We start from the raw sequence: 14620 nt of genomic DNA on the forward strand, positions 1-14620 counted from the left end.
GTTATTATTATAACGTATTAATAAATCTATTAAATGACGATGTCAAAGCTAATAATGAAAGGGAGTCGATTAGGCAACTAAAACACCAGCAGGAGACATCCACAGCAAATGCATTGAAATGAAGACATTATTGCGATTAAAATGACCAGAATGTTCTCGTTATTAAGGTAAATTACCTGAAGTATCAGTGGGATTTATTCATATGCTGTATGAATGCAGACACTGGCTCATCCCCTGCGAACATACATTTTAAAAGCCTTTAGGACAATCACAAAATTTGTGTTGGCTTTCAGATTACCTAAATAATGTTAACGTTCCTTTATATCGTGTCCTTACCTTGCAATATAAAACATTACAGTTCAGTTTCATCTGCAGCTGCAGTAATTCATTTACTCACACTGTTGTTCCGTGTTTCTGCCGGAAGTAATACGGTGCGCACCAACTTCCTGCGAGCGATCCTAATGGGCGGGGCTTAGAAAATCGGAAGATTCTCGGTTAGTTTTGTTTGTTTATTTTTTCATGTTCCAGTGTGTCAAAAATTATCATTATTATTATGGTGCATATGGGTTTAAAAACAGTGCCGCCCTAAAAATTAATAAAGTCATCAAATGAGAGTATTTAAAACGGCGAAATTTATAAATAGAGGGAATATTTATGATAATAAATATTTTTACAATGTTACAATGGGCAATTATATTTTAACTTTTAATCTACTTTTAAGGGATAGTTCAGCCAAAAATGAAAATTGTGTCGTCATTTACTCACACACGTGGTTTTCCTTCATTTTATTAGCTTATTTCATTCCTCAAATCAAGCCTCAAAATTGCAGACATTTCCTTCGATAAAAGAGGAAAATTTCTCTCTTGGTTTTATTTGGGAAATCTTCAATATGTTCTATCAAAAACTAAACCAATTTCATTAATGAAATGTATTTATTTTTAATCATCAAATACATTAATGAAAATTATAAGACTCATTTTTTAAAGTGAAGTACAGAATAATTTTAGTATAATTATAGTAGACTATCACACTTCATAATGCAGTTTTATCACAGATTCATTCCAACCATCATTCAATAGAAAAAGGAAAAAAAAGAAGTCAGAATCACTGCTGGATCCATTTATTTCACGCCAACATTTACAAGTTATGTTTTAATTTATAAACAAACATGTAATCAAACCACCAACTTCCAAAGTTCCCACACAATGAGATGCACAACGACAAAAGCAAAGTAAAGGTGTATTAATCGATAACATGCACAAGTTACTCTCAATCCTTTTGCAATTCATTCAATAGTTCATATGACAAAGTGCCACACCCTCGTTTCATTAAAACCCCTAAACTGCCATTGTGTTATCCGTCCTCGATCGAGCCCTCGTCGCTCAGTGCCAACGTTTCAAACCTCAAGTGTTCACTTTCATTAAATGCCACAGTTTTTCTCTTTGCATTTGTAATGTTAAACCGAGTCTTCAGACACAGGACTGACGAACTGTAAAACTGAAGCCCAGAGCCTAACGCCAGCTTCCATGGTCATGATCGAGGTGTGAAATCAACATCACTGTGGAAGCAAGAAAAAATTATGTCAGAGACTTGCGTATTTCTAAAATGTTAGATACGCAACTCAATTTTTTGATGGTTCAGTGGCTGACAGGAATATCCCATCAAATGATCAGATAAAACTCACCACAGGCTCAGAGAGAGTCGGCGTAAAGTGCCGGAGGAGGCAGAAGATCAACGTCTGCAAACTGGAAGTGTTCTGCCTCTCTGTCACGAACACAGAGAGACGGGGCATTATCACACACACACACTGCATTTCTTTAAAAGATATCAAGCTCAGATTCAAACACAGAATAGCGATAGCATGAGTATCATTACTAGCAAGGAATCGATGGGACAAGAAATAGTTACTATCACTTACTTAGATCATCAGTGCTGACAAAAAAGTTGCAAATGTTCAAAGAAAGAAATATACTATACATGATTTGCAATAAAACGTATAACTATGAATAAAATAACACCTTATATTGATAGTCCACTTTAAAGATACTAGTAAATGTCAACTTATTCCACTAACCTGAACCTAGACTTGTAGTTACTTATAGCTAGTGGAATGTGAAAAGGGAACTATCGAATTCCCGATAAAAGCATATAACTTTGGGAGAGTCTTTTTGAGCTTCATGTCTAACGTATGACCTTTCCAGATTAATGAACACTACAACACTTAATCACTACTGGATATTTGTGTCCTCAATCAATCCTGTGGACCGACCGGAGAGTAACACATGATTCTACAGCTGTAGTATATCCCTGTGGTGTGGAGCTCACTGTGTGTGGACGTCTTCAATGCTCCAGTCACTGAACGTCTGATGAGCAGAGGAGGTGCTATCGACTGAGGAGAGAAGAAACAAACATAAAGTACATAAAGCTCAAGGCTGAGACAGCAGAAGTGCACACTTACAGATCTCAGGCATAGAGGCCGCTTTAACCTGACTCCTGCAGATAAAGAGAGAGAGAGACACGAGTGTAGAGATCTGTGTAAAGTTCAGGTGAACTGAGGCCATGTTTATGAAACGTAGTTCAGGCTCACGCGTTTTCAGCAGAGAGAGACAAGGAGTCATCCTCATACATCCACTCTTCACTGTCATCCGTGACTGGAGGAAGTCAAACACAAAGAAACAAAATGTAATACACACCATTTTACTTTTCATTGACATGCGTCTACAATAACGGCCCGAAATATTGGCAGCCTTGCACTTTTTTTCAAATCATCCACAGTCTCTTCCAGAAACTGCTATCCACATGTTTCTTCTGTGTGCAACTGAACAAAAACTATCACAAATAAATCATAATTTCACAGAAAATGCTAAAATGGCCCAGACTATGTTATTAGCACCTTCTTAAGGTACCCAAATCCATTACATTTTTAAAACAGTAATATCCTATACTAAACCTAAACTAATCTTGACAAACTATATATCATTTGAAAGCTTACAATCTCTAGTTTCCATATGTGGTGATTGATATTCAGAGGAGCTGTAATTTATCAATTTGCAGCAAGAATATTTTCATACTCCTAAGGCGTGTTCAGACCTTTATTTTGAAATAGGGATGAACATGAAAAATCATGAAAGAAGGGTAGAAACCTCAGTTTGTTTTCATGCCAAGAGTTCAAAAGATAGCATCCATTCAATTATTTTAGAAAAAAAAAAGGTCTGAAATTTTTTTTAATATAAAGAAAGAAATGATAGATTCACCATTTGTGATGTGGCAGCGAGTTATAACGCACATACTTGTTCTTTTTATGCGTTTCTTAGAGGTTGAATTCATATCAAAATCTGCCAAACTTCCCATACTACTTCTGAATAGGATGTCTACTTCATAAATTGCATGAAAATTGTGGAAATAATGATTCAGATCACTCAAAACACATGGAAATGGAGGCGCCCTTATATGGGCAGTAATGGAGTCTGGCTGTGCCCTAGTGGAAGCGTTCGGTACTGCGCCCAAACACACTCTCACTGAAAGCTCATTTTTTGAGATATCAACCTAAAATTTTTAACAACTTGTTCCGATTTTTGGCTTTGGTTTTTTGCAGTTTTAGAGTCGCCCAGGTTTTGAAAATATATATTTTATATAAAATGAATAATTTTTTTTTTTTACATTGTACACTTTCATAAACTCAAACTTCTATAACTTTATTTCTGTTTCTACAAAAATCTGCCAAATGTCTTTAAAACGAGACCAATCTTAGATCTATATTCCAAAGCATTCTTGAATTACAACCATTTAAGTTCGAAATGTGCATTTTCATGTATATAAAAAAAAAAGGGGGGGGGGGGGGGGTGACACTTAACAGGTTAAAAAAGTAGTTAACCCTTTGATGCACAAGCTATGGATACCCCCTCAAATGCACAACATGGGTCTAAAAAGACCCGTATTCATTTCCTATGTTATTTCATGCATGGCTCTGCATTTTTTTGTTTCACCTTTTGAAAACACCTTATTTGAGCATTTTATATTTCATGATCTATAAATTTCATGATTTATGAATATTCAAAATATCTTGTTTTCAATTATCACAAATTCATATTTTAATATTTCCTAGGTTTTGTTTAAATACATCAAGTTTACACACATGGGTCTAAAATGACCCATCTATGCAAGCTGGATAAAACAAAAGAATAAAGAGAACTTTGTTAAAATAACCAATGTCACAGTTGTTTAGATCAACACATTTACTGTAACACTTGAAATATGTTTATTGGCCACTTTGTCACGCATAACACACATATAACCGATAACACTGAAATTGAACTGTAGTGTAGTGCAACTGTAGGGGGATCTACCCACCACCAATGATCTCCCCACCACCAATGTGCAGCATCCACCCGGATGATGCGACAGCAGCCATAGTGCACCAGAACACCACCACACGCCGGCTTGTGTGACCGATAGCATTGATTTATGACCACAAATAAAAATTAATATGGAGGTACAAGGTTTCTGCCGAACAGCGACAATATATACTTGTATATATATAACTTTCTATTGCAACTTTTATTTTGTTGACCTAGCTAACATTAGATAAAATAAAATATGTCGACCGCAAGCTAGCTAATAGTATTGGACATGTTTCTCTTTTGCACTAGTAATGGATTTCAAGGTCAAGGTAACCTTAGCCTAAACGTTCAAATTTTAGGCTATATCTAGATGTCTTTCAGAAAATATCAAATATTTTCTGTGACAAAAAATGTATTAAATAAAACTTACATGCATGAAATATACAAAAGCAGCCGTGTTGAGAAATGTGTGGCAGGTGAATAGTTTTCTGCAGTAAATATATTTATACTATTTATAAATATCAAAGGTTCCTATATGGGTCATTTTTGACCCATGTGTGTAAAAGTGATGTAGAAATACAAAAAACGTGTTTGTTTATAAAGTAAGAAAAGGAAAAATAAAAATAGTGATTTGTGGAAATCAAAAACAAGATATTTAATGAATACCTGGATTAATAAATGATAAAATAAAATAATGATAAAATTTCTTTCAAATATTCAGCAAAGAAACATGAATACGGGTCTTTTTAGACCCATGTTGCGCATCAGAAGGGTAGTGAAACAAAAACTATTTTTATTCGAAAAGTAAGAAAGGAAAAATTTAAATAAGGATTTGTAATGATCTAAAACAAGTTAATTGAGGAATACCTGGAATACTGAATGATGAAATTAATTTCTTGCAAAGATATAGAAAATGAAAACTCAGTCGGGTCTATTTAGACCCAAGTTGTGGATCAAAGGGTTAAAATAGATTGAGCAAGTACAGTGGGAGGTTTTGAGTCTTATTTACTTGTTCAACCAGTTTGAGAGCATGAACAAAAGAAAGAAAACTAGAGAAATTGTCTGAGACGTCGTCAGACAAATAATTAATAGTATTATCAAGAAACTCAAGGCTGTCAAGGCTCATATCTGCCTTTGTTCTCCTGGGTTTTGCCCTTTGATTATGGTTTGACTTTTTGCCTTCCTGTCACCACTTTTCCCTATTAAACATGAGGCTGCGACTGGATCATGACTTTGATTACGGTTTGACTTTGACGGATGTCATAGAAATGAATAAGTAGTGCTGTAAACCGAGTTCTACCTGCCGCTAAGTTGTCTCGCTTCCCTTGTGAAACAATTATTTTTCAGTGTAAACTTCCTAAAAAGTCCATCCAAAACTAATGTTAAATGGCGAACATGTTGAAGATTCCCTGATAATCACTCACACTCTTGGATTTATTATGCTCCTCTGATGGGAACTCACTCACATACAGTACATACTGCAACTTGTTATTCATTGTTGCATATTCGTTTGTTTTGTCGTCTATGGACCTAATAAAATGAACTATTATTGAAATGTAGTTTTAAAAAGTTTGAACCCGACCCAAGCCGATCTGAGAAAGCACACAGGATTATTTCACCACCGGGTGTTAAAGAAAGTGCCAGGCTGCCAACACACTTACCCACAGCAGGATAAAGAGAAACAGAAGACTTACAGCTACTGGTGAACACCGGATTCTGATGAGACGACCTGCAAACATCAGACCGCTTACAGTGATTACTCTGACAAGCTGTAGATACAGTGTTTAAAGCGTGTACTGGATTGCAGTACGTGTTTTGAGTCTATGATACGAGTAGGTGTTTTGGGTCTATGATACGAGTAGGTGTTTTGAGTCTATGATACGAGTACGTGTTTTGAGTCTATGATACGAGTAGGTGTTTTGAGTCTATGATACGGGTACGTGTTTTGAGTCTATGATACGAGTACGTGTTTTGAGTCTATGATACGAGTACGTGTTTTGAGTCTATGATACGAGTACGTGTTTTGAGTCTATGATACGAGTACGTGTTTTGAGTCTATGATACGAGTACGTGTTTTGAGTCTATGATACGAGTAGGTGTTTTGGGTCTATGATACGAGTAGGTGTTTTGAGTCTATGATACGAGTACGTGTTTTGAGTCTATGATACGGGTACGTGTTTTGAGTCTTTGATACGAGTAGGTGTTTTGAGTCTGTGATACGAGTACGTGTTTTGAGTCTATGATACGAGTACGTGTTTTGAGTCTATGATACGAGTACGTGTTTTGAGTCTATGATACGAGTACGTGTTTTGAGTCTATGATACGAGTACGTGTTTTGAGTCTATGATACGAGTACGTGTTTTGAGTCTATGATACGAGTAGGTGTTTTGGGTCTATGATACGAGTACGTGTTTTGAGTCTGTGATACGGGTACGTGTTTTGAGTCTATGATACGAGTAGGTGTTTTGAGTCTGTGATACGAGTACGTGTTTTGAGTCTATGATACGAGTACGTGTTTTGAGTCTATGATACGAGTACGTGTTTTGAGTCTATGATACGAGTAGGTGTTTTGAGTCTATGATACGAGTAGGTGTTTTGAGTCTATGATACGAGTACGTGTTTTGAGTCTGTGATACGGGTACGTGTTTTGAGTCTATGATACGAGTAGGTGTTTTGGGTCTATGATACGAGTAGGTGTTTTGAGTCTATGATACGAGTACGTGTTTTGAGTCTATGATACGGGTACGTGTTTTGAGTCTTTGATACGAGTAGGTGTTTTGAGTCTGTGATACGAGTACGTGTTTTGAGTCTATGATACGAGTACGTGTTTTGAGTCTATGATACGAGTAGGTGTTTTGAGTCTATGATACGAGTACGTGTTTTGAGTCTATGATACGAGTACGTGTTTTGAGTCTATGATACGAGTACGTGTTTTGAGTCTATGATACGAGTAGGTGTTTTGGGTCTATGATACGAGTACGTGTTTTGAGTCTGTGATACGGGTACGTGTTTTGAGTCTATGATACGAGTAGGTGTTTTGAGTCTGTGATACGAGTACGTGTTTTGAGTCTATGATACGAGTACGTGTTTTGAGTCTATGATACGAGTACGTGTTTTGAGTCTATGATACGAGTAGGTGTTTTGAGTCTATGATACGAGTAGGTGTTTTGAGTCTATGATACGAGTACGTGTTTTGAGTCTGTGATACGGGTACGTGTTTTGAGTCTATGATACGAGTAGGTGTTTTGGGTCTATGATACGAGTAGGTGTTTTGAGTCTATGATACGAGTACGTGTTTTGAGTCTATGATACGGGTACGTGTTTTGAGTCTTTGATACGAGTAGGTGTTTTGAGTCTGTGATACGAGTACGTGTTTTGAGTCTATGATACGAGTACGTGTTTTGAGTCTATGATACGAGTAGGTGTTTTGAGTCTATGATACGAGTACGTGTTTTGAGTCTATGATACGAGTACGTGTTTTGAGTCTATGATACGAGTACGTGTTTTGAGTCTATGATACGAGTACGTGTTTTGAGTCTATGATACGAGTAGGTGTTTTGGGTCTATGATACGAGTAGGTGTTTTGAGTCTATGATACGAGTACGTGTTTTGAGTCTATGATACGGGTACGTGTTTTGAGTCTTTGATACGAGTAGGTGTTTTGAGTCTGTGATACGAGTACGTGTTTTGAGTCTATGATACGAGTACGTGTTTTGAGTCTATGATACGAGTACGTGTTTTGAGTCTATGATACGAGTACGTGTTTTGAGTCTATGATACGAGTACGTGTTTTGAGTCTATGATACGAGTACGTGTTTTGAGTCTATGATACGAGTACGTGTTTTGAGTCTATGATACGAGTAGGTGTTTTGGGTCTATGATACGAGTACGTGTTTTGAGTCTGTGATACGGGTACGTGTTTTGAGTCTATGATACGAGTAGGTGTTTTGAGTCTGTGATACGAGTACGTGTTTTGAGTCTATGATACGAGTACGTGTTTTGAGTCTGTGATACGAGTACGTGTTTTGAGTCTATGATACGAGTACGTGTTTTGAGTCTGTGATACGGGTACGTGTTTTGAGTCTATGATACGAGTAGGTGTTTTGAGTCTGTGATACGAGTACGTGTTTTGAGTCTATGATACGAGTAGGTGTTTTGAGTCTGTGATACGAGTACGTGTTTTGAGTCTATGATACGAGTACGTGTTTTGAGTCTGTGATACGAGTACGTGTTTTGAGTCTGTGATACGAGTACGTGTTTTGAGTCTATGATACGAGTACGTGTTTTGAGTCTATGATACGAGTAGGTGTTTTGAGTCTGTGATACGGGTACGTGTTTTGAGTCTATGATACGAGTACGTGTTTTGAGTCTATGATACGAGTAGGTGTTTTGAGTCTGTGATACGAGTACGTGTTTTGAGTCTATGATACGAGTACGTGTTTTGAGTCTATGATACGAGTAGGTGTTTTGAGTCTGTGATACGGGTACGTGTTTTGAGTCTATGATACGGGTACGTGTTTTGAGTCTATGATACGAGTACGTGTTTTGAGTCTATGATACGAGTAGGTGTTTTGAGTCTATGATACGAGTACGTGTTTTGAGTCTATGATACGAGTACGTGTTTTGAGTCTGTGATACGAGTACGTGTTTTGAGTCTATGATACGAGTACGTGTTTTGAGTCTATGATACGAGTAGGTGTTTTGAGTCTGTGATACGGGTACGTGTTTTGAGTCTATGATACGGGTACGTGTTTTGAGTCTATGATACGAGTACGTGTTTTGAGTCTATGATACGAGTAGGTGTTTTGGGTCTATGATACGAGTACGTGTTTTGAGTCTATGATACGAGTACGTGTTTTGAGTCTATGATACGAGTAGGTGTTTTGGGTCTATGATACGAGTAGGTGTTTTGAGTCTATGATACGAGTAGGTGTTTTGAGTCTATGATACGAGTGCGTGTTTTGAGTCTATGATACGAGTAGGTGTTTTGGGTCTATGATACGAGTAGGTGTTTTGGGTCTATGATACGAGTAGGTGTTTTGGGTCTATGATACGAGTACGTGTTTTGAGTCTATGATACGAGTAGGTGTTTTGAGTCTGTGATACGAGTACGTGTTTTGAGTCTATGATACGAGTACGTGTTTTGAGTCTATGATACGAGTAGGTGTTTTGGGTCTATGATACGACTACGTGTTTTGAGTCTGTGATACGGGTACGTGTTTTGATTCTATGATACGAGTAGGTGTTTTGAGTCTGTGATACGAGTACGTGTTTTGAGTCTATGATACGAGTACGTGTTTTGAGTCTATGATACGAGTACGTGTTTTGAGTCTATGATACGAGTAGGTGTTTTGAGTCTGTGATACGAGTACGTGTTTTGAGTCTATGATACGAGTACGTGTTTTGAGTCTATGATACGAGTAGGTGTTTTGAGTCTGTGATACGGGTACGTGTTTTGAGTCTATGATACGGGTACGTGTTTTGAGTCTATGATACGAGTACGTGTTTTGAGTCTATGATACGAGTAGGTGTTTTGAGTCTATGATACGAGTACGTGTTTTGAGTCTATGATACGGGTACGTGTTTTGAGTCTATGATACGGGTACGTGTTTTGAGTCTATGATACGAGTAAGTGTTTTGAGTCTATGATACGAGTGCGTGTTTTGAGTCTATGATACGAGTGCGTGTTTTGAGTCTATGATACGAGTGCGTGTTTTGAGTCTATGATACGAGTGCGTGTTTTGAGTCTACGATACAGGTACGTGTTTTGAGTCTACGATACGAGTACGTGTTTTGAGTCTATGATACGAGTGCGTGTTTTGAGTATGATACGAGTGCGTGTTTTGAGTCTATGATACGAGTAGGTGTTTTGAGTCTATGATACGAGTACGTGTTTTGAGTCTATGATACGAGTAGGTGTTTTGAGTCTATGATACGAGTACGTGTTTTGAGTCTATGATACGAGTACGTGTTTTGAGTCTATGATACGAGTACGTGTTTTGAGTCTATGATACGAGTAGGTGTTTTGGGTCTATGATACGAGTAGGTGTTTTGGGTCTATGATACGAGTAGGTGTTTTGGGTCTATGATACGAGTGCGTGTTTTGAGTCTATGATACGAGTACGTGTTTTGAGTCTATGATACGAGTGCGTGTTTTGAGTCTATGATACGAGTAAGTGTTTTGAGTCTATGATACGAGTGCGTGTTTTGAGTCTATGATACGAGTGCGTGTTTTGAGTCTATGATACGAGTGCGTGTTTTGAGTCTATGATACGAGTGCGTGTTTTGAGTCTACGATACAGGTACGTGTTTTGAGTCTACGATACGAGTACGTGTTTTGAGTCTATGATACGAGTGCGTGTTTTGAGTATGATACGAGTGCGTGTTTTGAGTCTATGATACGAGTAGGTGTTTTGAGTCTATGATACGAGTACGTGTTTTGAGTCTATGATACGAGTAGGTGTTTTGAGTCTATGATACGAGTACGTGTTTTGAGTCTATGATACGAGTACGTGTTTTGAGTCTATGATACGAGTACGTGTTTTGAGTCTATGATACGAGTAGGTGTTTTGGGTCTATGATACGAGTAGGTGTTTTGGGTCTATGATACGAGTAGGTGTTTTGGGTCTATGATACGAGTGCGTGTTTTGAGTCTATGATACGAGTACGTGTTTTGAGTCTATGATACGAGTGCGTGTTTTGAGTCTATGATACGAGTGCGTGTTTTGAGTCTATGATACGAGTGCGTGTTTTGAGTCTATGATACGAGTACGTGTTTTGAGTCTATGATACGAGTGCGTGTTTTGAGTATGAAACGAGTGCGTGTTTTGAGTCTATGATACGAGTACGTGTTTTGAGTCTATGATACGAGTACGTGTTTTGAGTCTATGATACGAGTAGGTGTTTTGAGTCTATGATAGCGTGTTTTGAGTCTATGATACGAGTGCGTGTTTTGAGTATGATACGAGTGCGTGTTTTGAGTCTATGATACGAGTACGTGTTTTGAGTCTATGATACGAGTACGTGTTTTGAGTCTATGATACGAGTACGTGTTTTGAGTCTATGATACGAGTACGTGTTTTGGGTCTATGATACGAGTGCGTGTTTTGAGTATGATACGAGTAGGTGTTTTGAGTCTATGATACGAGTACGTGTTTTGAGTCTATGATACGAGTAGGTGTTTTGAGTCTATGATACGAGTACGTGTTTTGAGTCTATGATACGAGTACGTGTTTTGAGTCTATGATACGAGTACGTGTTTTGAGTCTATGATACGAGTAGGTGTTTTGGGTCTATGATACGAGTAGGTGTTTTGGGTCTATGATACGAGTAGGTGTTTTGGGTCTATGATACGAGTGCGTGTTTTGAGTCTATGATACGAGTACGTGTTTTGAGTCTATGATACGAGTGCGTGTTTTGAGTCTATGATACGAGTGCGTGTTTTGAGTCTATGATACGAGTGCGTGTTTTGAGTCTATGATACGAGTACGTGTTTTGAGTCTATGATACGAGTGCGTGTTTTGAGTATGAAACGAGTGCGTGTTTTGAGTCTATGATACGAGTACGTGTTTTGAGTCTATGATACGAGTACGTGTTTTGAGTCTATGATACGAGTAGGTGTTTTGAGTCTATGATAGCGTGTTTTGAGTCTATGATACGAGTGCGTGTTTTGAGTATGATACGAGTGCGTGTTTTGAGTATGATACGAGTGCGTGTTTTGAGTCTATGATACGAGTACGTGTTTTGAGTCTATGATACGAGTACGTGTTTTGAGTCTATGATACGAGTACGTGTTTTGAGTCTATGATACGAGTACGTGTTTTGAGTCTATGATACGAGTACGTGTTTTGAGTCTATGATACGAGTACGTGTTTTGAGTCTATGATACGAGTACGTGTTTTGAGTCTATGATACGAGTACGTGTTTTGAGTCTATGATACGAGTACGTGTTTTGAGTCTATGATACGAGTAGGTGTTTTGGGTCTATGATACGAGTAGGTGTTTTGGGTCTATGATACGAGTGCGTGTTTTGAGTCTATGATACGAGTACGTGTTTTGAGTCTATGATACGAGTGCGTGTTTTGAGTATGATACGAGTGCGTGTTTTGAGTATGAAACGAGTGCGTGTTTTGAGTCTATAATACGAGTACGTGTTTTGAGTCTATGATACGAGTGCGTGTTTTGAGTATGAAACGAGTGCGTGTTTTGAGTCTATGATACGAGTAGGTGTTTTGAGTCTATGATACGAGTGCGTGTTTTGAGTCTATGATACGAGTACGTGTTTTGAGTCTATGATACGAGTGCGTGTTTTGAGTCTATGATACGAGTAGGTGTTTTGAGTCTATGATACGAGTGCGTGTTTTGAGTATGAAACGAGTGCGTGTTTTGAGTCTATGATACGAGTACGTGTTTTGAGTATGATACGAGTGCGTGTTTTGAGTCTATGATACGAGTGCGTGTTTTGAGTCTATGATACGAGTGCGTGTTTTGAGTCTATGATACGAGTGCGTGTTTTGAGTCTATGATACGAGTGCGTGTTTTGAGTCTATGATACGAGTACGTGTTTTGAGTCTATGATACGAGTACGTGTTTTGAGTCTATGATACGAGTACGTGTTTTGAGTCTATGATACGAGTACGTGTTTTGAGTCTATGATACGAGTACGTGTTTTGAGTCTATGATACGAGTACGTGTTTTGAGTCTATGATACGAGTACGTGTTTTGAGTCTATGATACGAGTAGGTGTTTTGGGTCTATGATACGAGTAGGTGTTTTGTGTCTATGATACGAGTAGGTGTTTTGTGTCTATGATACGAGTGCGTGTTTTGAGTCTATGATACGAGTATGTGTTTTGAGTCTATGATACGAGTGCGTGTTTTGAGTCTATGATACGAGTACGTGTTTATGATACGAGTGCGTGTTTTGAGTCTATGATACGAGTACGTGTTTATGATACGAGTGCGTGTTTTGAGTCTATGATACGAGTACGTGTTTATGATACGAGTGCGTGTTTTGAGTCTATGATACGAGTGCGTGTTTTGAGTCTATGATACGAGTAGGTGTTTTGAGTCTATGATACGAGTAGGTGTTTTGAATCTATGATACGAGTAGGTGTTTTGAGTCTATGATACGAGTAGGTGTTTTGAGTCTATGATACGAGTAGGTGTTTTGAGTCTATGATACGAGTAGGTGTTTTGAGTCTGTGATACGAGTAGGTGTTTTGAGTCTGTGATACGATACGAGTAGGTGTTTTGAGTGTGATACGAGTACGTGTTTTGAGTCTATGATACGAGTACGTGTTTTGAGTCTATGATACGAGTAGGTGTTTTGAGTCTATGATACGAGTAGGTGTTTTGAGTCTATGATACGAGTAGGTGTTTTGAGTCTATGATACGAGTAGGTGTTTTGAGTCTATGATACGAGTAGGTGTTTTGAGTCTATGATACGAGTAGGTGTTTTGAGTCTATGATACGAGTACGTGTTTTGAGTCTATGATACGAGTACGTGTTTTGAGTCTATGATACGAGTAGGTGTTTTGAGTCTATGATACGAGTACGTGATTTGAGTCTGTGATACGAGTAGGTGTTTTGAGTCTATGATACGAGTACGTGTTTTGAGTCTATGATACGAGTAGGTGTTTTGAGTCTGTGATACGAGTAGGTGTTTTGAATCTATGATACGAGTAGGTGTTTTGAGTCTATGATACGAGTAGGTGTTTTGAGTCTATGATACGAGTAGGTGTTTTGAGTCTGTGATACGAGTACGTGTTTTGAGTCTGTGATACGATACGAGTAGGTGTTTTGAGTGTGATACGAGTACGTGTTTTGAGTCTATGATACGAGTAGGTGTTTTGAGTCTATGATACGAGTAGGTGTTTTGAGTCTATGATACAAGTACGTGTTTTGAGTCTATGATACGAGTACGTGTTTTGAGTCTATGATAGGAGTAGGTGTTTTGAGTCTATGATACGAGTAGGTGTTTTGAGTCTATGATACGAGTAGGTGTTTTGAGTCTATGATACGAGTAGGTGTTTTGAGTCTGTGATACGAGTACGTGTTTTGAGTCTATGATACGAGTACGTGTTTTGAGTCTGTGATACGAGTAGGTGTTTTGAGTCTGTGATACGAGTAGGTGTTTTGAGTCTATGATACGAGTACGTGTTTTGAGTCTATGATACGAGTACGTGTTTTGAGTCTATGATACGAGTAGGTGTTTTGAGTCTGTGATACGAGTACGTGTTTTGAGTCTATGATACGAGTACGTGTTTTGAGTCTGTGATA

The 14620-nt window shown here is 38.1% G+C and overlaps 1 protein-coding gene across 1 annotated transcript in view; it reads right to left on the bottom strand.

Annotated features, from left to right (window-relative positions):
- Positions 1-1679: 1679 nt before the first annotated feature.
- si:ch211-188c16.1 (uncharacterized protein LOC562677 homolog) overlaps positions 1680-14620 on the bottom strand; it is a 31355-nt gene continuing 18414 nt past the window's right edge. Inside the window, exons 12-16 of the mRNA XM_056262800.1 lie at positions 6035-6069; positions 2588-2651; positions 2459-2493; positions 2326-2389; positions 1680-1764 (exon numbers count right to left, since the gene is read on the bottom strand). Coding sequence (XP_056118775.1) covers positions 1692-1764; positions 2326-2389; positions 2459-2493; positions 2588-2651; positions 6035-6069 — 271 coding nt within the window. The 3' untranslated portion in view covers positions 1680-1691. The remainder of the gene's footprint in view (positions 1765-2325; positions 2390-2458; positions 2494-2587; positions 2652-6034; positions 6070-14620) is intronic.

The sequence above is a fragment of the Rhinichthys klamathensis genome, unplaced genomic scaffold (assembly GCF_029890125.1).
Source record: "Rhinichthys klamathensis goyatoka isolate OS25496 unplaced genomic scaffold, OSU_Roscu_1.1 h1tg000011l_1, whole genome shotgun sequence".
Taxonomy (NCBI): Eukaryota; Metazoa; Chordata; class Actinopteri; order Cypriniformes; family Leuciscidae; genus Rhinichthys; species Rhinichthys klamathensis.